This window comes from Tauraco erythrolophus, chromosome 13 (genome assembly GCF_009769465.1).
Source record: "Tauraco erythrolophus isolate bTauEry1 chromosome 13, bTauEry1.pri, whole genome shotgun sequence".
Taxonomy (NCBI): Eukaryota; Metazoa; Chordata; class Aves; order Musophagiformes; family Musophagidae; genus Tauraco; species Tauraco erythrolophus.
Window position 1 is genome coordinate 17,082,687 of NC_141477.1, and position 27,433 is coordinate 17,110,119.

Here is a 27,433-nt window from a genome sequence, read left to right on the forward strand (position 1 = left end):
GAGCAAGGGGACAATTATATTTTCACCAGTAGTCATTAGGACTTTATGGGATGACACTATCTCCCCATGTGTCCCAGAAAAACTGATCCAAGGGGTTGGAGAAAAGCAAAGCTCCCTTGAGGGCTGACAACCAGGCTGGGGCAGGTCGGAGCAGGGCTAAAGCTTAGGGAAGGTAAAGAAAAAGGGTTGAAGGGGCTGGCATGGCTCTTAGCTGCAAAACCACCTGGTGACTGTTCAGCCATGCTATGGATGTTTGAAGAGTCATGGATAAGAAAGGCCTTGGGATAAGCAGGACTGGGGGCTTTCAGGGCAGAGGAATTTGTCCTGTTTCCTAACAAAATTAAGGTACAAACTGCTGATGGCTGCAGCCGCCAACATGGGGCCTTGCTGGGAAGTGAAACACAGTGAGAGAGGAAGGCCACAATGTCACTGGGATGAAACATCAGGCGGTGAGGGACCCAAAGCACCACCCTGGGCTGGGTCTCTCTTACAGCACGGAGACCCGCCAGCCACTGGGAAAGCATCTCCTTGGGGCAGTAACCTTGGCTTTCCTGACCACAGCACCAAGGACAAGCATTGCAGTGGTGGGGGCAATTTTGGTGAGGGACCTGTAAGGCGAGTACCTCAGCAAGGCACCCGGAGCTTGGGGTGCTGCTGGGGCCAGAAGAAGTGTCTCTAGGACCAGTGTTACAGATCTATGCACACTGGCCACCATAACAAGGTCTGACCCTAGTATCCCGCTGAGAATGCCAAGTCCGAGTGAAGGTTTCCAACTAGTCTTTTATTAGTTCTTTGGTTACAGCTCGAGCTGGGTGCCTCCAGAGAGGGACCCCTACCCCAATTCACACCTCTCAATTATACCCGTTCCACCCATCACCCGAGTCCAACCCCAAGTCAAACCACTTGATTCTGGTCTCTTGATTTCTTACTGGTTTTCACTGTCGCTGGGCCGACCACCTTCTGAAGTTACTTCATTCTCTTGGAATAGTCTCCTTGGTCCTTCTTTCCTTCACCACGTTCGTATCTGCTCGTTCTTTGCCAGCAGCATCAGTTTCATCAAAAGTTTACGCTTGGTCAGATCAGGCTTCTTCAGCGCCTTCAGCTGCCAACGCTGAGCCACTGATGCTGAACGAGACTGTAATTGATCACATTTCTTCTACACCACCAGCACCGGACTGCCCAGGACCCCCCCGCCCCCGCCCGCCGCAGCGGTGCCGCGCGCCCCGCAGCCCCCGCCCGCGCTCCCGCTGTGACGCCGCAGCCGGAGCCGCGGAGGGACCAAAGGTCGCGCGCACCGCCCTGGCCGCGCGACAGCGCCGCGGAGCCGGGGCCGGAGCCGGCGCGTCCTCCCGCGGTGCGGAATCGGTTCCTCCTTCGCCGAGCGCCGAGGCAGGAAGCGGGAGGTGAGAACTGGGGAGCGGGAGCCGGGTGCTGAGCCCCGCCGGAGCGGGCGGCCCCGTGAGAGGCTCCGCCATGGCCCGGCGGGAGCGGGAGCAGTGTTCGGCGGCGCAGAAGGTAGCTGGCATCGGCCAGGCATTTACCTTCCTGGAAGCTGCCCAGCCCCAAGCGACGAGCCTAGCCCGTAGCTCCCATCTCTGGCCGGCTGCCGGGGGGAGCAGGGAGCGTTTCCACCCGCTGCAGAAAATGGACACCAACAGGAGCATTAGCCGGGGCAGCCAGGGCCGGGGAAGCTGGGGTAGGACTGCGGGCAGACTCTCCGTTGGCCCCAGCAGTACCCGGAGGAAGGAGCTGAAGGAAATCCTCCTGCAGAGCAACAGCCCTGGCAGCACCATGAGGTTTGCCACCGCTCAGAAGACGTCCAACGGTAACAGTCTCCGTGCAGCGCCGCACCAAGAGCAGAAGCCTGAGCAGAGCCCCGAGGTGCTGTCCCTTGCCCTAGATCCCCTGGAGCACGAGTGGCTGCTGACGGTGGCCCAGGGCGATGCGGACAACATCGTCAGGCTGCTGGACCTGGATCCCAGCCTGCTGACGAGGAAAGACTTTGTGACGGGCTTCACCGCTCTCCACTGGCTTGCCAAGCACGGCCACTATGAGAGCTTCATCCAGGTCATCTCTCATGCCCAGAAGAAGGGCTATCCCATTGACGTGAACATCCCCACGGCCAGCGGTGGGCTCACCCCCTTGCATCTGGCTGCCCTGCAGGGACACGAGATGCTCATCAAAGTGCTGGTGGGAGCTTACGGGGCAGACACCAGCCGCAGGGACCACAGCGGGCACAAAGCTTGGCAGTACCTGAGGGAAGACACCTGCAGGGAGCTGAAGGAGCTGGCGGGGGCCTTGGAGGAGGATTTGGTCCAGCTGCACTCTCACAACACCAACAACAACTGTAAGTCATCCAGAGAGGCCAGGGCAGGGTGGGACTGTGTGGACTCCAGGGCTGAGGGGAAAGCCCAGCGCTCCTGGAGCCTGTCGACCCTCCGCAATGTTGTCAGACACGCATTCACTTTCTTCTGGGAGCGCTGAAGCTCCCCTGGCCCGTTCGCCGGCAAACCTGCACTGAGTAGCAGCTGGAAGAACCTGCAGGGAGCTGGGAACTTGGCAAGGGCTGGTGCTCCAGATCCTGGCCAAGCAGAGATGAAACCCCTGCATGGGGGCACCGCAGCTACACTGGGTCTCGTGTGGGCCTTTGGGTCTGTGCCAGCGTGGGTGTGTGTGGGGCAACTGTGACCATCAGGAGCACTGCCTGGGGACAGCCTGTCCAAAAACCACCCGTCCCCAGGGGGAGTTTTGCCCCTTGCCCTTGCTGATGGGGACTCCTTGCCGCAGCCCAGCAGAGCCCCACGGTGGGGGCTCATGCACCGGCCCTGCTGTGGGAAGCTGCTTCTGCAGCATCCTGCGTGCCTGTGGGGTGATGCTGACCCACCGTGGGAGGTGGTGTCCTGTGCTGGGGGCTGGGGGTGGATGTTTGGTGGCAGACTTTGCATGTGACTGTAGGTGGGTCACACAGCAGCTCGGTGACTTGGTTCTCCCACCTGTACAACGAGGCTGTTGACACTGCCCCAGCTCCCAACAATGCAGTGAGGTTGGACTCGGGTGCCTGCAGAGAGACGCTGGCAGAATTTAATAAAATATTTCATAACTGTACTCTGGGCTGACGATGGAGAAGCTACTGTGGCTTCAGAAACACCACACTCCCCCAAACACTTTTTTATGTACGCTTACTCTGCCGGCAGGGAGAGCGGGTACAGACAAGCAGACTGTGCCACCAAGCTGCAAACTCTTTCCAGCTCCCTGTGAGATCCCCAGATCTCCGCCACATGTGCCTCCTCTGGGTTGCTGTTTGTTTATGACGGTTAAAGCTGTTTCTCAGTAAAGTACGAGCTGGAGTGCCCGGTTTGCCAGAGGCAGCTGGGCCCAGAGAAGCCTTTCAAAGTGCAAGACAAGTCCTCCTGGCAGCCCTTTCCTGGGGACCCCCATCCAGGGGAGCCTGAGACGCTCAGCCCCACTGGGCATGGAGGCTGGAGTGGAGGCGGCAGGAGGGACACTGAGTGGGGTGGCATGTGGTAGCTCCTGAGGGGACTGGAGTCTGGGAAAAGCTCTGGAAAGATAATTCATTGCTCAAAGCCATGGAAAAGGTATGAAGGCTGTGAGACTATCTTTGTTACTACTGAGTCATGCTCAAGAATGAAACTCCTGAGAAACATCCCTACAGCAGCATAACCCCACGTGTACGTATTGGTGACTGTATTAAAAGGGCAAAGCCTCTGCTGGCCTTTTGTGTTTCGTTCACCAAATGGAGCTCTGCCCAGCTGATTTCAACTTGCTTTTCACATTTTCGAGGGCCAGGGCTGCTTCAAAATATCTTCAGAAAAACAACTGTCCCTTCCTCTTTTTCATCAGCATGAGACCATTTCCACCTCCTTAAACAGCAGTCCCATTTGAGAAGTGACTCTCAGGCAGCGACCGGGGAGTTTCTGTTCCCCGTCGCGGAGCAGCAGTCCTTGTGCAGACACCTCTCTTCGGAGGGAAGTTGTGGTTTCTTTCCAGCTCCCTTTCTGGGGCCACCTTCTGCAGAGGTGGCCGAGGGACTCCAGATGATCTCTGCCCTGGCTGCCTGGCTGGATTGCACCTTCGTGCAGAAAGATACGCCGGTAACTCCCTCGGGGACACTGGAGCCTGTGGGTTTCACAGACCCTGAGCAAACCCTGTTTATATTCAGACTGTGCTCTGAACTGCTGCTTGGACACCAGAATAACCCAGTCTGCAGTGGATGATGCATGGAAGAACAGCCTCCAGATGAGTGGACAATGATCTAGAGACTGACTAGTACCCAGTCCAGGTGACTGGGTAGACACATAAATGGTCTGGACACCTTTTTAATCACTGAGGTCAGCAGTGGAGACATACAAAATGCATTGGGAATGGATTTAATGCCTGATCTACACTGGTTTTGTAGTGCTTTAACTGCAATAGATTAAAGTCTATGGCAACATAGCTCCTTCCAGAACTTCTCTGGCCACATCCATGCCGCGGGGTAGCAGGCTGGGCTTCTCATGAGTCTGGTCACACCAGCACAAACTCCATGAAAAACACAGATGTCAAAACATCTGTGATCTTTAGTTCTGGTAACCAAAGTGCTGCTGATAAGATATGTGGGTGCATGTCTGATAAAATATTTTTTGACCTGTTAGTCCGCCGTCACCTTTTTGCAGCAGCGTGCTGTCAGGGAGAGGGCACGGGTTCACTCTTATGTCCTCCTCTGAGTAAGGCACAGAGTAAACAGTGGAATTAATGAGAGTGCCCTTGAAGGAGTTATTTCCTTGGCATTTGCACCTGCAGCTTAGTCATGCTCCACCAGGAAACATGGACTTCAAAGTTCCATTCAAAAGTAAAATTTAACTGGCAAATGCTACACTTAAATACAACAAAATGATTTTTAGTACTTGCCTCCCCTTGACAGGTAACCAAAACCCCCTAAAGGCAGCTTTTCCCCCCATCTTTTGGTCGTGGGTTTGAAGCTATGTTCTGCTCTGAGGCAAATCAGGCAGGCACGTCAGAAGGAGCAAGACCAGAGCACTGCTTCTCTGGGTGGTTACCACGCTCATGGTTACACTGTGCTCACCAATGCCACCCCACTGCCTTGCCTGCCCTGCAAGGGTTCCTCTTCACAGAGCAAAAAAAAAGGATCTTCAAATCGCAGTACCATTTCTGCTGCTGTACGTTGTGTTCGCCACTTCCAGTGACCCACCTCTGTGTCTTACGCGGTTTATTTTCACACCTATAGAGGGGCAGCCGGTTTGGAAATACAGACACGTTTAAAAAATATTCCTCAAGAATACAATCAGCTCTAACTTTGCTTCTCTCTCAGAAAACAAAAGCATGTCTAGCAAAATTAATGGACTAAAACATCCAAATTATTTAGATTTTTTCTTTAAAGCTTCTGTTGATGTCTCAGTTATTGTGTGTTAGCCCAGTTCTGCAGAGATCCCTGATCCCCCCGTAGCTGTCACAGGGAAGGAGAGGGCAAAGAGCTGCCACAGGAACAACAGAAATCGTTCAAACCCAGAGCTATTTGTGTTGGTTAAGGTTCTGCAGAAGATTGATTTTAACCCAATTTCAATTTGTACTAAATTTCCTTCGTGCTATCCCTTAATGTCCAATTTGAAAAGCACATTCAGTCAAATGGGGAAAAATAACATGAGGACTTATTTTCCAAAGCAGCTCCTCAGTAGAAGCTGCTTCCATCTAACAAAAATAGCACAGTAACGATAGTAATAGGGAGACTATCTAATAAATAGCAAAAAATAGTTCAACCTATTGCTCAGGAAAGCTTTCCCACAAATGCCATGGAGAAAACTCTTTCCATTCTCAAGTCCATAAATCACTTTTTTCCTCCTCAGCCAGGTTCTCATAGACACAATTAAGAAGAAGCTCAGCGAGCAGCTTTGCTGGCCAGCAGTGGTGATGGGGAGAGGCAGAGGGGCGGCTTGCAGGGTTCCGAGGCTGATCTTCCATCCTTAGCAGTGCTGCTATTTCCTAAACACTTGCTCCAAAGAGGAGCACAGAACAGATTTCAAAAACACTGGGGTAAAAGTGCGCAGCACACGGGCATCTCTTGAAACACCTCGGGCAATGCTGTTTGCTGCTTTCCTGTTGCAGTGACTTACTCCTTCCCCCTGATAATGAAGTAGAAACTAGACAGGAAAAGCAGCTAGAAGACACCTCTGAAGTGTCCTGAAGTTGGCAGAAAATCCCATCCTCGCTCTCCTGTGCTCACAGAAACCTCCAGCACACCTCAGGAGGGACTGTCATGCGCTCTGAGCAAGGCACATACTTGTCGTGCATTTACGCGTGCCTGGCATATGCTGCTGCCCAGCACTACTTGTTATGAATTTTAACGTGGAGGACATAAATCTATTTATCTTCAACACGAAAAGCAGCAGCATAGAAGGTGTGGCAGCCTGAAGCTTCCTCCGGAAGCTGCCACCCAGGAACTGAGCCACTGCAGCAGGCTGAACCCAGTAAACAGCGTCTTCACAGCCCTTAGCATCAGGATGGGCTTTGCCACAGCCACATCCGAGAACAGGCTCGCACCTTCAGTTATTTCCTGCTCATCCGAGCATCCATCCCAGGTTGGCACTGCAGAAGGGAAAGGAGCAGCAGCCAGGCTGGGCTTAGTGCTGAGCCACAGCTGCCACCTCCACTTCCCTGCGGCAAACAGGTGATGTTTCACAGACTCCATGCTGGCATCGGGAAGCTGGAGTGCCAACTGCTCTGAGTGGTTTAATCCCTTTTTTCCCCTCTCCCCTTTTTAAAATAGCTGCTGTTCCTTTGAGCATCTTGAGTTACTACCCATCTGCTGAGAATGTTTTAAATTAAGCTGCAACCGTGGCTGGCATCAAAACCAACTTGATCAAGCCTCCACAGAGCTCCAAACAAAACTCAGCTTATTACACGTTTTAGGGAACGTGCAGACAGTATGTACTACAGTCTGTAGGAGAATTGCATCTTGTAGGAGATAAACCTATCTACTGCTGTGGCTGTATTTTTCCCTTTCCTCCTCCTTTCCTACCTCCTAAATGAAACTTACTCACATCTGATTATTCCACTGCACCCACTCCCCAGGCAGGGTCTCGACCCCAGACTCCAAGGGCTGTCCTGCGCCGTGTCCTACCTGAGAGCAGCTCCTGGTGCTGCAGGCGCGGGGGCCAGACCCACATGGGTTAAGATCCTTGGCTGAACAGCTAACTGCCAGTACGTTGCTCTGGGGCAGGACAGGTAGCCTTGGTATTGAAGTATCACTGATTATTTTCAGCTCTGTGTTCTCACGCCCCGGGCAAGTATTTTTATAGTACTCCTGGGCATGTAACATTTCAGCATTTGCCCAGTACCATAGTGCCATCATTCGCACTGTTCAACATCTGCAGTTCAGACATGCTCTTCCATTAATTAAAAAAAAAAAAGGTTATCTGACTGATAACCTACCAGGCCTAGACAGGCTTTACTACATGGTCTACCCTGGATGTTCAAAAGGGCCACTTGGCAGATAATAGTGGAGTCAGGAATCTACAGCTGTGACAGAAGCCAGCCACAGGGAACAGACGTGCATCCAACGTGTAAGCATAATGTAAGAGAGGGTGGTAACTGGAGGATGAATGGGTTTAGCAGAAGGTTTTGCTAGTTTGGATGCCCCTCGCCGACCACAGCACACCTCGAACAGGAAACCATCTTACTCCAGTGTATTTTCAGTGTGCTTTGCAATCCAGCCCCATAAAACGCATCCAGTGGCTACAGGCACATCTTTAGCACGTTCTGACACTGCTGCTTACTTTTCGTAGTGACATTTCGTAAATCTATCAGAAATGGAATCCAGAGTCTTCCCTGGGATTAAGTACTACAAGGCTGACACTCCAGAGTTACTGCAGCCATGGTGGTCTACGGATCATAAAGTGAAGTCTGCCTTTTTCAAACTTGTCTCTAAAAGACTTTTTTTTAAAACTATTTCAGTTTGTCTAATAAAATATTTTCTTCAAATTAACTCCTCTAAAATCAGTTTTGATTTTTATCCCTTTTCTTTAAAAAATTTTGCTTTGCTCTCAAAGGTTTACAGGAAGTGATAGGGACGACACAGCCTACTCTCTCTGAAAAGACTTGACAAGGTTTCTCACACTAAGTGAGATTATATTCATAGTAATGTTGTTTTTCATTGTTACCATCCCACCATATATATATGAAATAATTCCAAGTCATTCAGGTCCATTTTATTACTAAGCCTGTACACTGTCAATACTCATGATGATGCCTACAAGAAAGAACACTAATAGAACACAGTCTTCATGTTTCAGATGCAAATTACTTCAAGATTGTCCCAATTAACATCAGTATCCCAGACTAGCTTATAAAAAACCCCAACATTGAGGATTGCAGTCCCACACTACAGAAGGAATCACTTGGGGGTCGCTGAGCAGCGCACAGGGTGTATGAATCTGACGCAGAAAGACAAGTGTTATTAGAGCTCCCAGGAGATGGTCTCTCTTACAAGCCCAGTTTGGTCCTTCTCCAGTGCCTCCTTTTGGAGTTGTACCTAAGACAGAAACAGTGTAAATTAGCAGAGGGCACACAGACATTTGAGGGTCCAGGCGGACTGAAACCACCTTGAATTAGCTCAACAGTAAAGGACTGAAATCTTTCTTAACGTGCTATAGCGACAAGCTGCCAACAATAATCAGCTGTGTGCTTACTTTTTAAAATTTCCATCTCTTTTTACCTTCTTCATTCACTAACCAGTGAGCACATCGCTGCCACAGAATCTAAACCTCAAAGAGAGAAAGATGCCTGCAGATAGATGCATCAGCACTGGTGTGTGAATATCCTACCTCCTCTTTTCAAGATGAGACCTGTGGTCTGGTATTCATTGTCCAAGGATAATGAAAACTGCCTCTTGGATGTAGTTCATACTCTAACACAAAAGTATCATTTTTGTTCAAAATATGAAAGCAGAGCAGGGTATGGAAAAGGCCCTCTTCCAGGAAAGTACACTCATTCATGAAAGTGTGCTTGTACATGTTAAGAACAAACGGTTTCACCACCGTGTAGGTGAAGCCGAAGAACAGCGTTAACAAGAGTCACTCTTAGCAGGAAAATGGCAGTACTCCCACAGAAGGAAGCACTGCAATTGCAGCCTGCTTTAGCACAGTTTGGATACAACTGATGACCGAGGTGCCACAAGACAAAAATATCCATTTTGCCCCATGATAGAGTATTCCAAAGTACTGCAATTTAGCTAAACCAGAACCCTGTTGTAAGTTGGAAGACAAGTATACAGTTTGGGGCACACACCACCGATTTTTCCCAGAAGGAACGAGTTAGGACAAGTAATGAGAACAGAACCTGGCAGTTCTGTGCCACTTCACTGCCACCGTTGCTCTCCTCACTTCTTAGGACAAAAAAAAGACCTGGGATAAAGAATCCCGTTTCCTTTAAAAGTCTAGACAGGGGAGCATACGGGATAAAAAGCTACCTGCATAGCCTGAGTGACCAAACTATACTGGTTGAAGCTTTTAAACCAGAGGGCTCGAATACGCACCACCTTCTGCACACCTCACGTTCACCCGATACTCTACAGCGCTGCCTTATGCGCTTTCCTACACACAGTGCTTGAAAACAAACACTACAGGCAAACAAAAAGGGCCTTTTGCAAATGAATTCTGCAGTCACAGGCCAAGGATCTTGCACTATCAATTTTATCTCCTGTACACCCAACAAGCCCTTTGCTGCCTTACACACTATCTTCTGTATCTCAGAACACCCGTGCTCAATTAGGTACTGTTCCTTGAAAACGCAGGAATGCTGAAGGACCGCTATGAGAAAGGGGAAAGGTGTTGGGAAGCGGAATGTCAGAAGCAGAGCGATTACCAGCATACAAATTCTGGAATAAATTATCCACACGTCCAGTTCACACTTTCAGTTTCAATGTGCCACGACTGAATTTTGGAGAGGGACTTTTCACAAGGGCATGTAGTGATAAGACAAGGGGCAATGGATTTAAACTGAAAGAGTAAATTTAGATTGGATATAAGGAAGAAATTTTTCACTCAGAGGGTGGTGAGGCACTGAAACAGGTTGCCCAGAGAAGTTTTGGATGCCCCATCCCTGGAAGTGTTCAAGGCCAGGTTGGATGGGGCTTTGAGCAACCTGATCTAGGGGAAGGCGTCCCTGCCCATGGCAGGAGGGTGGGAACTAGATGATGTTTGAGGTCCCTTCCTACCCAAACCATTCTGAGATTCCATGAATACCTGTGGATACTTGCAGAGCACCAGAGCGAACTGAACCGCATAGAAGCCCCACGCTACCTCAAGAAAACCGGCCAGCAGCAGCCGGTGGAGGGACACACACCCGCACCAGCACCCTTCTTGCGGCATTCACGGGCACCGGATGGCACTTTCGCGTGCATAAACGCTTTTACACAACCGGCTTCTGCGGTCGGCCCGCCCCGCGCAGCCGGCCGGATGCAGAGCCGGCTCCCCAGGAAGCCCCAGCCGCTCTCCTTACCTGATCTTATTGCCCGTTTTCATGCGGATCCACTGCGGGATGGGCCGGTTCTGCTTCTGCTTCTTGGCAAGGAAGCGCTTGATCTTGAACGTCTTGTGAGACGACTGCAAAGAGAGCAGCCGTTAGCCCCCCGGCAGCCCCCGCGGTGAGGCGGCCGGCGGGCCGCAGGGCCCCGGCGGGCCGGGGACCGGGAAATCGCACCCGCTGCCCTCCCGCCCCGTCCCCCCGCGCGGCCGGCCTGCCGGGAACCCCGAGCCGGCGCACGGCGGCAAGAGGGCTCGGGATGGCGCGGCGCGGCGGCGGATGGCAGCCGATGGTCTCACCATGGCGCGGCGCTGCCTCCGGTCCCAGCGATGGCGGCGGCGGCGGGAGAGGCGGAAGGGGCGGGCAGCAGCGGCGCGGGGCCGCGGGCCCGGCCCGGCGCAGGCGCAGCGCAGTGAAGGACGGCGGCAGCGCGAGTTTGGGCGAGTTTATTGGGTTTAGTACAAAACAGCTATGGCTAAAATTCACGAGCTTAGCAGGAGCTGCTACTGCTGAAGTCTCTCTCCGGGCTGTAAAACAACACGCCAGGTTATGAGGGAAGAGGAAGCAACACCAAGAGGGCAGGAGTTCGGAAAGGTTTCAGACTCGAACGAAGGGAAAACGCTGGAAAAGAACAGGATGCTCAAACCAGCTACATTTGATTAAAAATAAGCATTTCAATGTAGACAGACTTTACATTAGAATTTGTCAAGAAGTATTCCAATATTAAGCCAGCTTATTCATACACTCCAACTTAGTTCCTTTATCCAGAGAACCACTGAGGAGGAAGGTCTCTCCCCTCCTGAACATTATTACGGCACTGCCAGATGTTCTCCTTACATGCCAGAGGGCTCCTGTTCACTGGTACCTCAACGACCCCAGCCTGCGTACCTGCCTCAGTGCTCGTTGAGCTGTCATTGCCTCAGGTGGGAGCACCACGCAATACAGCAACACCTGCGTTAACTCTGGGCACCTTCAAGCTCGCTCTGCTTAAGTGCATCAGACACTGGCTCCGATCGCTTTACAGGAAAGCTCTGGCTTTAGATCCAGCTGTCATCTCCTCCTGACCACATGACTCATTTATTATCATACTTAAGGCCATAAAGTCTTTCTACTTTGCAAAGATTCTCTTCTCTGTTGTAGTTAGATGCTGGGAAAATAAATTCAAATAACTGAAAATACAATGAGAACACATTTCAAATTCCGAATCTACAACTGAGGTTCTTTAACCAGAAACATCCAACAGCACAATGCCCCTTTTCTTCCTTTGTTCCTTCTTCGCTTCGAAGGCACTTCTGGATTGCGTAGTACATGCTCTTTGGCTGCACAGACAGTCAGAACACATAAGGCTTGCACGCTAGTCACTCCTCTTCCTTCACATTACTGGTCTCACTCTCTGGTTTCTTATCCGCTCCCTGATCTGTGAGCTTCGCAGCACTGTCTTCATACTGACACAATCTGCTTCGGCTTCGGGCTCCTGGCTGGTACAGCTGCATTGCTGGACGATCCTGAAATAAATCAAAACTATTTAGACTCTCTCACAGCCCCACGGAATCACGGCATCAGCGATACTAGAAATGGCTCAAATTCAAACTTTTCAAGGTGTTCTAAGTTAAATTATTCCACCATGGTAGCAACGTAACTTCAACTGTCTCAAATCAAGGTTGTCTCTGTTGTAAGGCAACATCCCCGTTCAAGCTACAAAGAACACTGCACCCAGTTATTTGTTAAGAGTTTCCTCTTGAGACAAGGTCAGCTCGTCCTCTCTCACAACAGAGGCCAACCTGGAAGCTTTGTCAAAACCCTGAGTTTCATTTGTACCCGATAATGCCTGAAGGGACATGGGAAACTTGCACACCGATGCTGCAAAAACAGACTGGCAGAGTATATACAACTAAACTCAAGACATTATTTCTTGAGTCTAGAGATGATCTGTCATATGCTGCGTGTAGCAGTCTTGTCCCTGTTTTGGATGAACCTGTTCAATCACGCTCCCACTTTAGGACGTATTTTCAGGCACGTACAACATCAGCAGAGATACAGGTAGATTACTGAGGCTCTGCCGACACCTTACAGATACAGCCCATGGCGTAAGCCAGCAAATGAAAAGGGATCAGTGTCTTTACAATTTAGCCCATGGTATCTTGACTTAACTCCTATACAGTGACAAGAAATGTCAGAGTTTAGCAAAGTTTAGTGGACAAATGGGCAAACTTTCTAGCAATGGCAGTTTGTTAGCAGAACAGGGAGAAGCTTCAACAGAGAAACCATGTGGTTCTTTCCTTTAAGTGCTTTTATGCTAAAACCCACAAACTGGTCCCTATGAACCAACACGGGAATTCAAAGAAATCCAGCACCTTGTTTCTGATACGATCCCTCTTAATTGTATCCTCTTTCTTATCGTCTTTGGTTACTTTCTCAGATTTGTCCGTGCTGCTGGTAAAGTCTGTAAGATCACTTTTCTTTCCCTTTTCTCTGAGTAAGTCTCTCTCTTTTTTCACTTCTTCCTCTTTTCTTCTAAAAACCTTCTCTTTCTCAAAGCGCTCTTTCTGCCTCCGACGCTCCTCTTCTTGGCGCCTCAGCTTCTCCCTCTGTGCTCTCTCATATTCTCTGTCTCTTTCAAAATCTCTATCTCGGTCCCTGTAGTCCTTTACACACTCATCTTCTGATCTGTATGAAAACAAAACTGAAAATTAAGCTCAAAAGATTCATCGAACAGAGCCGGGAGATCAACGTAATACTGGTGTAAATTTGCAACACGAAGATGACACACTGGTAGGTTCTAGGGAGCTTTTGGGAAGTGGTAATAATCTGAGTCATGCATGACAACCAGAGATGACGCTGACTGCTCACATTTCCTAGCCTTCTACCCACAGAGCTGGCTGAGTCTCCTCTGGCCTTGGAAAACACCTGCATTTCTGCGTCTCATCGCTATTTGTCACGTGGCAGAACTGAACCTTGAACAGAGCATGGAGCTGCTGAGAATTACACTCCCCACTTTGACCTTTTACAAGACTTAAAGGGACTGGTAACTGGAGTACATCTCTCCTCTTGCCATGGTTGTAATTCTCTCCTTGCAAAGACAGTGCTCACAGCCTGTTGCAGGTCACCTACACCTGGGCTTCTTTTGCAGAGTTCCTACAGTGAATGGCAAAAATATTAAAATTTGTCCACCAGTGAAGAACTATCATGTAACTCACACAGCTTTCTGTAATCACAGGGATGTGCACTGCCACAGAGAATACATCCCATGCCTTGTATCAGAAAAATAATCTGAAAGGAATTTCAAAACATGGACATGGCAGAGCAGCTCAAGCCTCGGTACGATCAGGAAACAAGTTATATATACATATATATATTTATAGCAAGTACTAGAATACTTTTTTGCCTTCTCTTCTTTTGTCTCCCCATCAGATCGTTTGGCAGATGCACTACTCGCATTTTTTTCCTCCCTCAGAGTCTCTTTTTCCAGTTTCTTGGATTTTTCTTTTTTCTCCAAGTCTTTTTCATCTTTTTCAGGCTTCTTAAGTAGCTACAAAGAAAACAGAAGTCTCAACTAAAAAGCTCACTCTAGCACATATTGTCTGGCACAACACCGAAATTGCATCAAAGGAACCATAGTCCAGTAAGAAATAAACATTAAAGTAATATTACTGCAAATCGTTTCTAAAAGCTGGAGTGTATGAGTAAGCATAATCCACACTAGGATTTTTCTCCTAAAACAGGCCATTTTGGAAAGCTTAAAAATGGTCTCCATTCCATAGTGAATTCACAATTCCGTTTACCACAGCATGTACAACAGTCACGTGACAAAAGCTTTAAATATTACTATGAAGCATTACAGCATGTAAACCTTTACAATGCCTAATATTGAATGTTACAAAAGAGTGGCAATTTACTAACACCAAACTCATATGATTCTTCACACAATACTCAAAGCACATTTTGAGAGACTGATATACAAATAATAGGGGAAAGGGAGTGTAACAGTTTATAATAAAGAACTGTTCTAGACCTTAATCTTTGGTTCTTCTTTTGATCTGTCTCTCTCTTTTTCTGGGCATCTGTCTACTTTCTTCAGTTTTTCAGCTTCTTTTCTCTTCCTTCTCTCCTCCTCTTTCCATTTTCTTCTCTCTTCTTCTCTTTGCCTTTTTCTTTCCAGTTCTCTCCTCCTCCTCTCCTCTCTTTTTTCTTCTCTCAGTCTCTGTGTGTGTAAAAGCAAAGAGAAATAGTGTATTTCCACACCAGAAAACATCCCTTTAAGCCTAACAACACACCCTGTCACAAAGTGATAAAGTATTTCATCACCAAATAACTCACCTCAAAACCACCTCCGTTATAAAAGTAAAAAGTCCTGTCGTGAACCTGAACGTGTCACAACAGCGTTTTATTTTTTTTTTCCCCCTAGCTCAAAGCCTTGATTTGTACTGTCTTAAAAAAACCCACAACACTAGCCTCAACCTTTTATCATTCTAGTTTTAACTAAATCTACCCCATCTGTGATTTTCTCCATTGCTAAAAGTTAAAATGAGATTATGTGCTAGGAGAAAGATCACCTACAAGGACCTCAGCCATAACTGCATTAAAAATGAAAGCAATGAAATGGAATTTGGTTGCGCAGTGCCACAGAGATGTTTAGCTGTGGCCAGAACACACACAAAGGACCACCATTCCTACAAAGGCCAGTGTCCTAGTAGTTTAAAATAAGTGAATCAGATGTTAACAAGGAAGCTGGGTCAAAAGCTTCTTCAAAAGAAAGAGCAGAAACATATCAATATAGACATTGCAATACACACACCCATGCTTTTAATGAGCAAATTGTACTTGCAAGCGACAACAAAATTCTGGAGATGTGTCTTACCTGTTTATTTTTCAAGAAGTTCAATAAAGGAGTAGTCTTTTTAGCTAGAAAATGTATAAAACCAAATGTAAACAATTTGTCTTATCCAATAATGCAGTATCTACAACAAAACCCTGTAAGAACTGAAGAAGCCTTATGGATTATCCAGCCTCTCTCCTCTCACGTACAGCAATACAGCAGTGAAACAAGTATTCCAATCCTATCCCGGAACAGTGGCAACTATTAGGATTCTGTAAACTTCTTTAGGACACCAATATGACATCCAGTACACCTATCTGTAAAGAGATATTCAGTCTGCATTAGGCTTTTCCCAGATTCTCTCGCTTCGGAAGGGAGACCTGTAGCATGCTTAAAAAGAGCATTCTGGTCATTTTTCTGGTATTTTACTCAACTACAATATCTTTTAACTTGTGCCCGCATGGAACATCACTGCTCACAGCATTTTGCATTGAGCATCACTGGATCTCAATGAAATACAGCCACTCCACAGCCTAGTCTGGCTAACAAACACCTGACTAGCAGTTTAAAACAGGAAGGAAGGTTGTGTAAAACTTCAACCTAGAGAAGAATTTAGAGCATGGGAGCAAAATAAAACACACTGAATAATACCAGGCTAGAGGTTTAACAAATACCAAGCAAGCACACAAAAGAATTCAGTCTCCTCAAGGCTGGGAAACCACAGCTTCAAACTATACCACGTATGTTTCTTTGTGCTCCAGGAAAATGTAACTAGAGTACACAGATTTCCATACCTATTAGCTCTTTGTTTCTTGCCTCTATTTCCTCCAACAAAGTTTCAGGAGTAGAGGTTAATTTTTCGTCATCTGCACTGTAACTTTCCAAAAACTTCTTGTACTCTGGATCTACGTGGGAGAGAAAAGGAGAAAAGGAAAAAAAAAAAAAAAAAAAGAAGAAAAAAGATATACTGTAGCATGAAAAGAATTTGCATTGCGCTCTGCTGGAAGTCTAGGTCAGATTTGCATAAATTGTATTGTTTATATATCACCTTTCATAAATTGGCAGCTCTCAAATGAGCTGCTGCATTATGTTTGCCTGGGACAATCATATTTAATAGATTTGCAGCTGACAAAGTAGTGCCAATAGGCTTCATACATAATTAAGCAGACATCCTATTGATGAACTACAGTGTCACAGTAAAAACATTACACTCAAATTACTGCTAGGGCCTTCAAGCCCACCCATGCAAAACGAATACAGAAAACAAAAAACAAAAGCTGTCATACCATCTTCGATAGTTCCAGTTTTGGCATCCTTTTTCTTACTCTTCTTTTTTGCAGCTTTTTGGAAAGGTGCAAACTCAACTATGGCAGCATATTCCTGACCTGTTAAGAGGAGAGGGGAAAAATACATTAAAACAGACATGAAGCAGATATAAAATAGATTATATCGTCCATGCCTAAAGCAGGAAGATAAGCCTCACAATAAATATGCAATACTAGAAAAGACTACTTGGACAGCATAAAAAGCCATTTAATAAAAACAAACATTTTAGAAACAGCAGAATTAATGAATTAAACACTCTCACTATGTCAGTAAAACAGCAAATTCACAGACTCATGACAAGAAGGAAATACTCTATTTCAGACTGCCTGTAACTGTCAGTTCAGGCACCTCAGCTACACTGCCCCACAGAATATCCTTATCCCACCGACTATGTATTCACTGGGCAAGCAGAAGAGAATTTTTTAAAGCTAATGCACCTGAGGCAAATCTCAATTTTTGGCAAAATACAATAGAATGCAACACATTACAAGTAGGCTTTAAAGTTTTACCTTCTGACAGGAAGGCTACATTTATGGCTGCATAAACCCAACATTGCTGCTGGGTATGGCAAACACAGCGTGCTGTTGCACTGCAAACTAGCTTATTGAAAATATCCAGGTGTTGTTAGAACCTTGCCATGAAACCTTCTAAATAAGGGAGAATCTTGTGGAGAGAGCTTTGTGCCACGTAAAGCACCTGGCTGGATGATATGTAAAACACACACTCAAAACAAAACTCAAGGTGAAATCCTGAGCCTACTGAAGCCAAAAGGAAGACTCGTTAAAGCTTTTGCTAAATACGTAAATTTAAGGTCTATCAATAAGACACTAATGACTTTTAGTGCTACTCAGTATAAGCAGTTCTGAAACACAACATTTAAAAATATGAGATGCACTGAATTCCTAACATGTATTTAGAAAAAGAGCTAAGTGGCAACTAAATATTTTGATGTTTAACCAATGAATTAAATGAAATGTTTGTTTCTACAGATTAACGTCTTCAGAGAGCAGTCACTTTCACAATCCACGACTGCATGGAATAAGTTGTTCCTTTTACTGAATCAAGATGACTCGCTCAGTTGTAAACTGGAAAAAGTAATAATCTGAACTAAAACCGACCAAAAAATAAGTCACATTGTTAGAAGCATACAGAACAGGTGAGGGGAGTAGCAGAGGGTGACATCATGAACCCCAGCTTCATTTAGTTCAGACAGCAACACCATCCACCCGCTTTCACTTTTCAGACTTTATGCTCGGGTGTGACAATGCAAGTACCAACGCTGCAACTGGTTCTCTGCTGGTACCACTACCGCCCTGACGTACGCTGGGTTTTACACGCAATACACAAAACCAATTTGGGTTAGTTTCCACGAAGCATAAGACATCGTCTTATTTGAAAGACGCGACCGCACAGCCGGGCGCCGCTCACTCGCCTTTATGATCGACAAAGACATAGCCGTCAAAGCGGTCCCTGAAGAGGACTATGTCTTCCTGGTTTCTGAAGTTGATGTAGGCTCTGGAGAACATGTGGGGGTACAAGCTGCGGGAAGACAAGAGCGAGACAGCGGGGCTGACCGGGCGGCAGCGCCTCGCGGGGGCCGGCGGGCAGCAGCGGCGGCTCCCGGGAGCCGCGCGGGCTGGGCCGGCGGCCGTACCTGGAGTCGTTGGCGAAGAACTCGAAGTAGTCGTGCTCGGGCAGCGGCTGGAGATGCTCCTCCAGCTGCTCCTTCGTCAGGCTGGGCGGCAGCCGGCGGATCACCACCTGCGGCACGGCGACGGCGGTCAGGGCGGCCCGCAGCGCCGGGGGACGAGCCGCCGCCGCCGCCCCCCGCGCTCCTTCCCGCGGCGGACCCGGCTCCACCCGCCGCGGCCGCCGCGCGAGGCCCGTTACCGCGGGCGGGACGCCCGCACCGAGCGGCGCGCAGGCCCCACCTTACTGAGCGTCTCCTTCTTGTCCTTGGGCCGCTCCAGGCGGTCGAGCTCGGCGACGCCGGCCCTGCCATCCGCGCCGGCGGCGGGCGCCGTCCCCAGCAGGGCCCCCGGCCCGGCGGCGGCCCCACGCCGCTCCTTGGGCCTGGCGTTCTCCTTGTCCTCCTTCATCCCGGGCCGCGGGACAGCGCCGCGCGCCCATGGGCCGCCGCGCCTCTCGCGCGACTGCGCCTTAAAGGGCCACGAGCCGCGCCCTCGGCCGAGGCCTCTCCGCCACGGCCCCGCCGGACTACGGCTCCCGGCACGCACCGCGCCCCGCCGGACTACGACTCCCGGCACGCACCGCGCCCCGCCGGACTACGGCTCCCGGCATGCCCCCACAGGGCCCGGCGATCCCGCACCCGGCGAGATCAGCCTTCGGGGCCGGGGCTGCCGCCAGGCGGGCTGAGGCGCGGCCGCGGCCTCATTCCCGGCCCCGGCACTAGCCAGGCGCGGCCGCCCCGCAGCGCCGCCGGTACTACCCGCTTCCGAGCCCGCCGCCGTAGTGGCGGCGGCGCGGGGCAGGCCGGGAAGGCGCGCGGGGCAGGCCGGGAGTGCCCGCTGCGAGCCCCGGTCGGCGGTGCGGGTAGCGCGGCACCGGCGGGATGTGGTACGAGATCCTGCCCGGCATGGCCGTCATGGGCATCTGCCTCAGCATCCCCGGGCTCTCCACCCTCTACATGCACCGCTGGTGCAACGGCGGCAAGGTCAGCACGGAGGGGGCGGGGCCACCGGGCCGCCTTTGCCCTCCCCGGCCCGGCGGCCCGGGATCGCGGGGCTCCCCTTCCCCCCAGCCCTCTCCTTCCCCCGGGATCCCTCCCTTCCCAGGGCCTCTCCTTCCCCCGGCCCCCCTCCCTCCGACACCCCCCGGGTCCCCCCTCCGCCGGGGGCCGTAACGGCAGCGCTGCGCGTGCTCGCAGGAGAAGAGGATCGCCCGCTATCCCTACCAGTGGACCCTGATGGAGAGAGACCGGCGGCTCTCGGGTGTCAACAAGTACTACGTGTCCAAGGCAGGTGCTGGGGGCGCCGGGAGGGAAGCGGGAGCCACTTCTGGGGCTGTCGGAGCTCGCTCTGCACGCGCAGCTGGGCCGTCTGGGGGGATGTGCACTTTAATTTTTTAATTAAACGTGGGTACTTAAGCACAGTTTGAAAAACTGCATTTTCAGCTATGCCCTCGTGCAAGTTAGTGACGAGAGTGACGCAGATACAGCTGTTGCTTGTTCTTTTTCAGGGTCTGGAAAACATAGACTGAGGTGGCAGCACTTTGAAGAATGCACGTATCTGTATGAAAGGATTTATTAAACTCTTTATTAAAGATATATTCAACCCTTGCGTCCGTGTTGCTGTGGTGGGTTGACCCTGACTGGACACCAGGTGCCCACCAAAGCTGCTCTATCGCTGTCTTCATCAGCTGGACAGGGGAGAGAAGAAGGTACAACTGTCTCGTGGGTCGAGATAAGGATAGGGAGAGATCACCCACCAATTACCATCATGGGCAAAACAGACTTGACTTGGGGAAATTAATTAAATTTATTGCCAATCAAATCAGTAGAGTAATGAGAAAATAAAACCAAATCTTAAAACGCCTTTCTCCTACCCCTCCCTTCTTCCTGGGCTTAACTTCACTCCCAGTTTCTCTTCCTGCTCTTCTGAGTGGCACAGGCAGGAAATGGGGGTTGTGGTCAGTTCATCACACATTGTCTCTGCCACTCCTTCCTCCTCAGGGGAAGGACTCCACACTCTTCCCCTGCCCAGCGTGGGGTCTCTGCCACGGGAGACAGTCCTCCAGGAACTTCTCCAACGTGAGTCCTTCCCACAGGCTGCAGTTCTTCAAAAATGGCTCCAGCGTGGAGTCTGGTTTCTTCAGGAACAGACTGCTCCAGTGTGGGTCCCCCATGGTGTCACAAGTCCTGCCAGCAAACCAGCTCCAACGTCGGGTCCGCCATGGGCTGCAGGGGCACAGCCTGCGTCACCATGGTCTTCACCACAGGCTGCAGGGGAATCTGTGCTCTGGCACCTGGAGCACTTCTTCCCGCGCCATCTTCACTGACCCTGGTGTCTGCAAAGTTGTTCTTCTCACATATTTTCAATCCTGTCTCCCAGAAGCTGCCACACAGTTGTCTTCCCCCCTCACTTAAGTATGTTATCCTTAGATTTAGATTGGATATAAGAAAGAAATTCTTCCCTCTGAGGGTGGTGAGGTACTGGAACAGGTTGCCGAGAAAAGTTGTAGATGCCCCATCCCTGGAAGTGTTCAAGGCCAGGTTGGATGAGGCTTTGGCCAACCTGGTGTAGTGGAGCGTTTCCCTGCCCATGGCAGGGGGGTTGGAACGAGATGATCTTTGAGGTCCCTTCCAACTCTAACCATTCTGTGATTCTATGATTAGGGCCATGGTTTAGTGGTGGACTTTGCAGTGTTAGGTTAATGGTTGGACTTGATGATCTTAAAGGTCCTTTCCAACCGAGACCATTCTGTGATTCTATTTTCGCACCCACTTCTGCTGACCTGCAGTTCCCTGTAGCAGCCCTGCTGACGGCAGCGGTGTGCCCGAATAGCCAGTGTCACCTCCTGCAGCGTGCGATTCTTCCCTCCCAGCACAGTATCATGAGGTCGCTCACTCACCGCTCTCCCTCAGTGAGGTGGAGAGGAGAAAAATGTAACAGAAGGACTGAGGGTCAAGGTAAGAACAAGGGTGAATCGCCCACCAACCACGGCCCTGGGCAAAGCAGACTCAATGTGGGGACAAATCGATTTAATTCGTATAATGGCTCATGCAGAGAGGATAACAAAAACCAAAGCCAGATCTGAGAAACACCTTCCCCCCACCCCTCCCTTCTTCCCAGCTCTACCTCCTCTCTGAGTGGCACAGAACAGGGAATGGGGGGCTGCAGGTCAGTTTGTCACATGTTTCTGCTGCTCCTTTCTTAAAGGAGGAGGACTCCTTATGCTCTTTTCCCCTGCCCAGTGGATTGCCTCCTCACAGGACAGTCCACAGACTTCTCCAATGTGAGTCCTTCCCACAGGATACAATCCTTACCCATCAAATTGCTCTGGCGTGGGCTTCTTCCCTGTAGAGTCACAGCTTCTTAGGGAGCTGCCACCTGCTCTGGCGTGGGGTTCTCCGCGGGCTTCAGATGCCTCTCTGTCTCATCGTCTCCAGCGGCTCATGGAGACCATTCTCCATGACTTCCTTCAGGCACAGGCATCTCTGCTCCAGCGTGAGGTTCTCCCAAGAGCTGTGGGTGGATCTCTGCTCCGCCATTAATCTCCACGGGTATCAGGGGGGCCGCTGCCATCTCACTGCAGGCTGCAGGGGAATCTTAGCTCCGGCACACCTCCTCCTGCTCCATCTTCACTGTCCCTGGTGTCTGCGTGGCCATTTCTCTCAGATCTCAGTCTTCTCCACGAACTTCAGCAGTCCCAGCAAGATGAGTTCCTCCCAGAGGGCGTCCTGGGAGCGGGGCACTTTGGAGCTCTCCAAACTGTGCTGCTGCAGCCATCTCCTGTTGGGTAGAGGCGGCCCAGTGTGGGCAGATATTCAGTGCAGATCCAGCCTCAGCTTGGGCTCCTTTGTCCCAGTCTTAAATAGGGCATTCACAGAGGTGCCAATTGGTTCAGTGCTGGCCTGAGGGGATGGGGACTGGCCAGAGGCCAGTCTGACTGTTTTTGGAGCAGGGGGGAAACTTTTCACAGCTACTTACAGGGGCCATTTCTGCAGCCCCTCCTGTAAACCCAGCACAAATGCAGCCAAAAGCTGCTTCGGCTACATCCTAAATCCCCTATAAACAATGATTCTTGCTTGTCTGCTTGTTAAAGTATGGCAAATGGGAGAGGGAAATGCAGATCTTGTGTCACTACCATTAACACTGATTCACTATGAGGCACGGGGTGGGGAACAGCTTGGGAATCCATGAAATACCAGCCCAAAGCACTTACCACCAGCTAGTCAGCTACAGAAGAACTAGCAGGAAGAGAAGATGAGGTCAAGAAATGAGAGGGAAAAGATGGGGAGATCACGGCAGAAAGCAGAGGAGGAGACAGGTTTCCAGAGCTCACACTAGTCTTGAGCACCTCTCCCAAACTACACAGACAGCTGAAAAGCAAACCAGGGCTACTTTAGGCCGGGTTTGCTGTAATCCTTCTGGATACCAAGGGGCCTTGAACAGCTCTCGTGAGACTCATCCTGCCTGGGTCAGCGTGTCTCTATAGAGAATTTTTCAGCTCAGAAGAGGCCTTTTCTGTTTGACATCACGCCTCTGGCTGTGCTGACCTTACAGCATGTCCTGAGCAGCAGCTGGAAGAAGCTTCCTTTGTTGCATGAGATGCAATAAATGAACAGGCCTCATCTGTCACACACACAGAGCTCTGCAGGTGTCTGTGTCCCCAGTCTTGCCTCCCCAGCAGTTGCAGTACAAGACCTTCCCATCAGCTGCTAGAGCCATTTTCCAGCCTGTTGACCAGTTTCCCCTCAGATGCTTCCCCATGTCTTGGCACAACTCCCGTGCCAGGGTCCTTGGGGTCCTTTTCTCCCATCTGTCTTTCAAAGCAGACACCTACGCTGCAGTTGTTCTTCCCAATTTTGTTCTTGAGAGGATGAAACCAAACGAGGAAAACTCCCGTAAGAAACACAGAACAAAGTGTGCCAATGAGCAAAGTTTCACAGCTGCCTCTCACTGCGTGGTATTCCCCGTATTCATTCTCTCGTCTCATACAAACCTAACTCAGCTACCCATCACTCTCACTACCTCCTTTCATCTTCAGGCAGTAAGCACCTCTACCAGACCACAAGGACTAGGACCTACACTTTGCTCATTTATTTCTGTAGTAGCTGAATCCTTATAACAGCCCTGTCATGCTGGAAGAGTGGTTGCTGTGCTCTGCTAAAACATCTCTGGCCTCTCTCATGTAGCATCTCATGTGGTCCTTTCCCTCCAAAGGGCTCTGCATCCCAAGCGCTGGTGTTCAGAGACTACGGCACCTCTGTGCGACAGGCTGGACAGAGACTGTGTTTGGCAGCGCACGGAGTGGGAGGCTGGTTTAGTTCCCAAATTGTCAAGACTGGCAGAAACTTGACAAACAGAGAATCTGGCAGGATCCCACATCTGCTTTACTGCTCATACCGTCTTCTCCTTCTGAGACACTATAGTTGCTGGGGAGGAATTTCCCCAGGGTCCCTGGTCCATAGCAGGCGCCCTGAATGCCGATGGGGATGCTGGGAGTCCAGCGCTGCAATTGGCTGGCATCCACCTTGCCATGGCAACACGGAGCAAACACTCCCTGCATTGCTGGGTACCGCAGCAGCCCTGGGAGCCGCTCTGAGGGTCTTGTACCCCCAGGGAGGAAAGGACAGACCCAGCGACACTGCCAGGGCCTGGGCACAGCTCCCCTGGTGGCAGCCACCCCTGTCTGGAACCACACTCCTCTGGGCCCACCTGCCTGGCAAGGGCCGTTGGGAAGCAACAGCAATCGATCTGGGCAATCGTAAGTAGGGGTAAGTGGAGGGGAGTTATGGAAGCAGGGATCAGTAGAGGGAGACTGGCCTGCTGCTCTTCGTGCTGTCTCAGAACCCCTTTCCAGACTCCTGAAGTTTGTCAGATGAGTCCTGCAGCTCTGAAGGAGCTCTCTTTCTCAGTGCGTTTGTGCATTTCTCTTTCTAAAGGTGAAGACAATGGACAAGGGAGAGGAAAACGCTGCCAGTAAGGAAAAAGCTCACGTTCTCATGGAAAATGGGAGAAGTGATACAGAGGAATATCTTCCAGAGCTGGAGAGAAAAGAGAAAGGTAGCGTGCTTGCTCTATTGGCATGTCAGGGTCTTCCCAGAAGGATTTGTGAGCATTTTATCTGTTTTAGAAACCGAAGATGTCATCAAAAATATCCAGTGGACCACAGGCAACAACTTCACAGTGGAGAGAGGATGGCAGCAGATTGAAGAATACATTTCTGTGAGTGACAATGCCACCCACTCAGGAAGGTCACACTTTCTCACTGTTGAGGAGTGTGAAAACTAAAGGAGAGCACCTCAGTTCCTCTTTAGCAGCTCCCTCAAATCACCTCGACTAGACAGAGGGAATCTGAGTGCGATGTGTTTGCTCAGCAGATGTGGGAGGTTCACAAAAGCTGGCTTCACTGGTCAGAATTTCTCCAGGAAGAAGAACTGAAGTACAGCAAGAGGTACCATTACAGGGTTTGCTGGAGCGTCCCAACACGCAGAAAACCCATCCCACGAGCAACAGCAAGTGTTTACTTTGTTATCGAGATCTCCAAAATCAAACCTGCTGTAAGTACTCAGAAATGGCACGTGCCAGTCCTTTAAGAAACAAGAGTACAGGGGGGTTTCTTGAGGCAGGGAAACGCCAGGGCAGCGGAGAGACCCACCAGGGGCTGGCAGCTCTCACGAGAGATGCTGACAAGGCCTGGGCACTGTCAGAGCAGTGGCAGGAGATTTAAACACGGTGTAATGGAAACTAGCAGCCAATTGTCGAGGGGAGCAAAGCACAGAGCAGGAGGCTGGTTGAGTTCCCAAATTGTTGAGGCTGGCAGAAACTTGATAAACAGAGAATCTGGCAGGATCCCACACCTGCTTTCCTGCTCATACCATCTTTCCCTTCCGAGCAACACCAATACCTCTCCACCTGTAAGTAGGGCTGAGCAGAGGCAACTTACAGAATGAGGGCTCAGTAGAGGGAGACCGGCCCGCTGTTCTTCATGCTGTCTCAGAACCCCTTTCCTGAAGGCCTGAAGTTTGTTACCTGTACAATAATATGCTGCAGCTCAAAAGGAAAAAAGAAAGAAACTGCTCTGAGTAGACTTTTAACCTCCAGAATCTAGGCTTAGTCATACTGAACTTTAGCTTTTCTCTTTACTGGCTATGGGTCCCCACGTAGCAGTCCACGGATGCTGTGGTTTAACTCCAGCTGCTAACTGAGCACCACACAGCTGCTCCCTCACTCACCTCCTCGCCTGCCCCCTGACCTATGGTGGGATGGAGGAGAGAATTGGAAGTGTAAAAGTGAGAAAACTTGTAGGTTGAGATAAAAACAGTTTAATATTTAAAAAAAAAATAATAATAACAAATTGTAAAGAAAAAAATAATCAGGAGAGAAAAATAAAACTAAGACAGACAAGTGATACAGATGAAAACAACCTCTGAACACCAACCCATCAATGCCCAGCCAGTCCCCGAGCAGCACTCTGCCCTTGCCAGCCTCCCCCCTAGTTTTAGTGCTGGACATGACGTCATACGGTGTGGAATAACCCTTTGGTCAGTTGGGGTCAGCTGTCCCAGCTGTGTCCCCTCCCAGCCTCCTCACTGGTGGGGTGATGTTAGAAGCAGAATGGACCTTGACACTGTGTAAGCACTGCTCAGCAGTAGCAAAACCATCTGTGTTATCAACACCTTTCCAGTACAAATCCAAACCATAGCTTCATACTAGCTTCTGTGAAGAAACTGAACTCCACCCCAGCCAAAACCTCTTAAGCCAAAAATTTGGCTCCTAATTAGCCAAAACCTCCTAAGCTTAAAATTGTAACATCTGAGTCTTTATCTTCGTGAGAGACTACTCATAGGGGCTTTAAACCAAACTATTCTAATCCATATCAGAAACGTACAAATACACAGGTTATTTTTGAAGAAGTGGGTAGCAGCTCCCACTTTTTGAGGTCCTGTATGTGAACTCCACCCTGTCTCTCCTCTCTTGCAGACCTTGCCCGTGGAGGTATTCTTCACTCTGGAGTCCAGCAGGCTGATTCACAGGTATGTTACTACTCTTCCATCACTGACACAACTCAGGAGGTTCTAGCAAGCTTTTCCACACCAAAAAGAAACAGGGAGCTTGATATAAGTAAGTTTGTAGTAATAGCAGAGAGGTGAAGGAAGCTGTTGGAATTTTGCTACGCAAAACCAAATGAGCTAGCTTATCGCTAGCTTCACTCCACCACAAGCACAGATAGCCACTCCATGAGCATCTGCCTTCTCCATAATGAATTTGTCCTGGGTTTACATAGGTCTAGGTGGTATTCTTTTTTTCAGAAAATGAAAATTTTGTCTGTGAATAAAGGCCAGCTCTCAGCTGGGCAAACTTGGATTCGATATTATTCTGACCATTTACCCTCTTATTATTCCATCCTCCAGGCCAGAACAGTGTCAGTTTAGAGAAGAGTGGCTTAAGGACATCATTGAAAATAAAATGATTCTCATGGAGAGACTTACTTTCTAATGAACAGCTGCAATTCACCATCACCAATGCTCTGTTGGCATTTTGTGGAGAATCGAATAAACACAATGAAGGAAAAACGACTCTTCCTTATCAGCAGTTCTACTTTGTGGATACCTAAAAAGCACTAAATCTGTGCAAAATCAGCTACGGCCTGACCTTGCAGCTGACTTTGCATGATGGTTCCTTGCAGGTATGGGTGGGTACAGCAGGATGGAACCGAGTTGCAGAGTGTAAACAGTAAGAGGCAGCTGGGCTGGACTTGCTGTTTGCGAATGCCAGGTTTGCAGAACTCCAGGGCAAACATTAAAGGACTTTTATTTTCTTTATACAAACATACAAGACATCTCTGCTGCCAAAACTACAACACAGAGATTTAGGGGAACAAAAAAACCCTCCAGAAAACACTTTGTTTTTAAAAGCATGGGAGAAAAAGGTGGCTAAGAGGAGTTACACTTGGAAATATGCAGTTGAATCAAAGATAACCACCACAGAAGCCTGGAGTAGGCCTCTGAGTACAGAATTTAAAGAAAGCCATGCTAATAGTGCTGAAACAGACCAAATTAAAATACCA

General features: G+C 49.5%; 5 protein-coding genes and 1 non-coding gene across 6 annotated transcripts; 3 read left to right on the top strand and 3 right to left on the bottom strand.

Moving 5' to 3' along the window:
- The first annotated feature begins 1,473 nt into the window (after positions 1-1,473).
- Positions 1,474-2,484, top strand: SOWAHD (sosondowah ankyrin repeat domain family member D). Its single transcript, XM_086619938.1, has one exon. It carries the CDS (start codon positions 1,474-1,476, stop codon positions 2,482-2,484), a length of 1,011 nt encoding a protein of 336 aa, XP_086476064.1.
- A 5,656-nt stretch (positions 2,485-8,140) lies between these two features.
- On the bottom strand, positions 8,141-10,883 carry RPL39 (ribosomal protein L39). The gene is made up of 3 exons (XM_086619692.1): positions 10,836-10,883; positions 10,513-10,616; positions 8,141-8,545 (listed from the first exon to the last, which is right to left on the bottom strand). Exons 1-3 carry the CDS (start codon positions 10,836-10,838, stop codon positions 8,497-8,499), a joined length of 156 nt encoding a protein of 51 aa, XP_086475818.1. The 5' UTR covers positions 10,839-10,883; the 3' UTR covers positions 8,141-8,496.
- Positions 9,017-9,150, bottom strand: LOC147527928 (small nucleolar RNA SNORA69). The gene has a single exon (XR_015222520.1). It is a non-coding gene; the product is annotated as a small nucleolar RNA SNORA69 (small nucleolar RNA).
- Positions 10,884-10,966: 83 nt separating the features above from the next.
- On the bottom strand, positions 10,967-18,777 carry UPF3B (UPF3B regulator of nonsense mediated mRNA decay). Its single transcript, XM_086619699.1, has 10 exons — positions 18,610-18,777; positions 18,333-18,439; positions 18,111-18,217; positions 16,639-16,737; positions 16,147-16,257; positions 15,395-15,438; positions 14,549-14,737; positions 13,914-14,065; positions 12,891-13,203; positions 10,967-12,041 (listed from the first exon to the last, which is right to left on the bottom strand). The coding sequence occupies exons 1-10, from the start codon at positions 18,775-18,777 to the stop codon at positions 11,895-11,897; spliced, it is 1,437 nt and encodes a 478-aa protein (XP_086475825.1). The 3' UTR covers positions 10,967-11,894.
- Positions 18,778-19,210: 433 nt separating this feature from the next.
- NDUFA1 (NADH:ubiquinone oxidoreductase subunit A1) lies at positions 19,211-19,964 on the top strand. The gene is made up of 3 exons (XM_086619772.1): positions 19,211-19,352; positions 19,566-19,655; positions 19,877-19,964. The coding sequence occupies exons 1-3, from the start codon at positions 19,251-19,253 to the stop codon at positions 19,895-19,897; spliced, it is 213 nt and encodes a 70-aa protein (XP_086475898.1). The 5' UTR covers positions 19,211-19,250; the 3' UTR covers positions 19,898-19,964.
- Positions 19,965-24,290: 4,326 nt separating this feature from the next.
- On the top strand, positions 24,291-27,121 carry AKAP14 (A-kinase anchoring protein 14). Its single transcript, XM_086619759.1, has 5 exons — positions 24,291-24,426; positions 24,497-24,588; positions 24,744-24,923; positions 26,347-26,399; positions 26,778-27,121. Exons 1-5 carry the CDS (start codon positions 24,315-24,317, stop codon positions 26,860-26,862), a joined length of 522 nt encoding a protein of 173 aa, XP_086475885.1. The 5' UTR covers positions 24,291-24,314; the 3' UTR covers positions 26,863-27,121.
- The last annotated feature ends 312 nt before the right edge of the window (positions 27,122-27,433 follow it).

What these genes read in the sequence shown, in the direction of transcription:
- SOWAHD (XM_086619938.1), top strand. Translation starts at nt 1,474, where the DNA reads ATGGCCCGGCGGGAGCGGGAGCAGTGTTCGGCGGCGCAGAAGGTAGCT.
- RPL39 (XM_086619692.1), bottom strand. An exon ending in AAAACGGGCAATAAGATCAG is followed by an intron (nt 8,546 to 10,512) that starts GTAAGGAGAGCG and finishes TTTCTGTCTTAG; the next exon opens with GTACAACTCCAAAAGGAGGC.
- UPF3B (XM_086619699.1), bottom strand. Translation starts at nt 18,777, where the DNA reads ATGAAGGAGGACAAGGAGAACGCCAGGCCCAAGGAGCGGCGTGGGGCC. An exon ending in TTCTTCGCCAACGACTCCAG is followed by an intron (nt 18,218 to 18,332) that starts GTACGGCCGCCG and finishes GTCTTCCCGCAG; the next exon opens with CTTGTACCCCCACATGTTCT. An exon ending in AAAGAAGAGAAGGCAAAAAA is followed by an intron (nt 13,204 to 13,913) that starts GTATTCTAGTAC and finishes GTTTTCATACAG; the next exon opens with ATCAGAAGATGAGTGTGTAA.
- NDUFA1 (XM_086619772.1), top strand. Translation starts at nt 19,251, where the DNA reads ATGTGGTACGAGATCCTGCCCGGCATGGCCGTCATGGGCATCTGCCTC. An exon ending in GCTGGTGCAACGGCGGCAAG is followed by an intron (nt 19,353 to 19,565) that starts GTCAGCACGGAG and finishes GCGTGCTCGCAG; the next exon opens with GAGAAGAGGATCGCCCGCTA. An exon ending in ACAAGTACTACGTGTCCAAG is followed by an intron (nt 19,656 to 19,876) that starts GCAGGTGCTGGG and finishes GTTCTTTTTCAG; the next exon opens with GGTCTGGAAAACATAGACTG.
- AKAP14 (XM_086619759.1), top strand. Translation starts at nt 24,315, where the DNA reads ATGGACAAGGGAGAGGAAAACGCTGCCAGTAAGGAAAAAGCTCACGTT. An exon ending in AGATTGAAGAATACATTTCT is followed by an intron (nt 24,589 to 24,743) that starts GTGAGTGACAAT and finishes TTTGCTCAGCAG; the next exon opens with ATGTGGGAGGTTCACAAAAG. An exon ending in TCCAGCAGGCTGATTCACAG is followed by an intron (nt 26,400 to 26,777) that starts GTATGTTACTAC and finishes TCCATCCTCCAG; the next exon opens with GCCAGAACAGTGTCAGTTTA.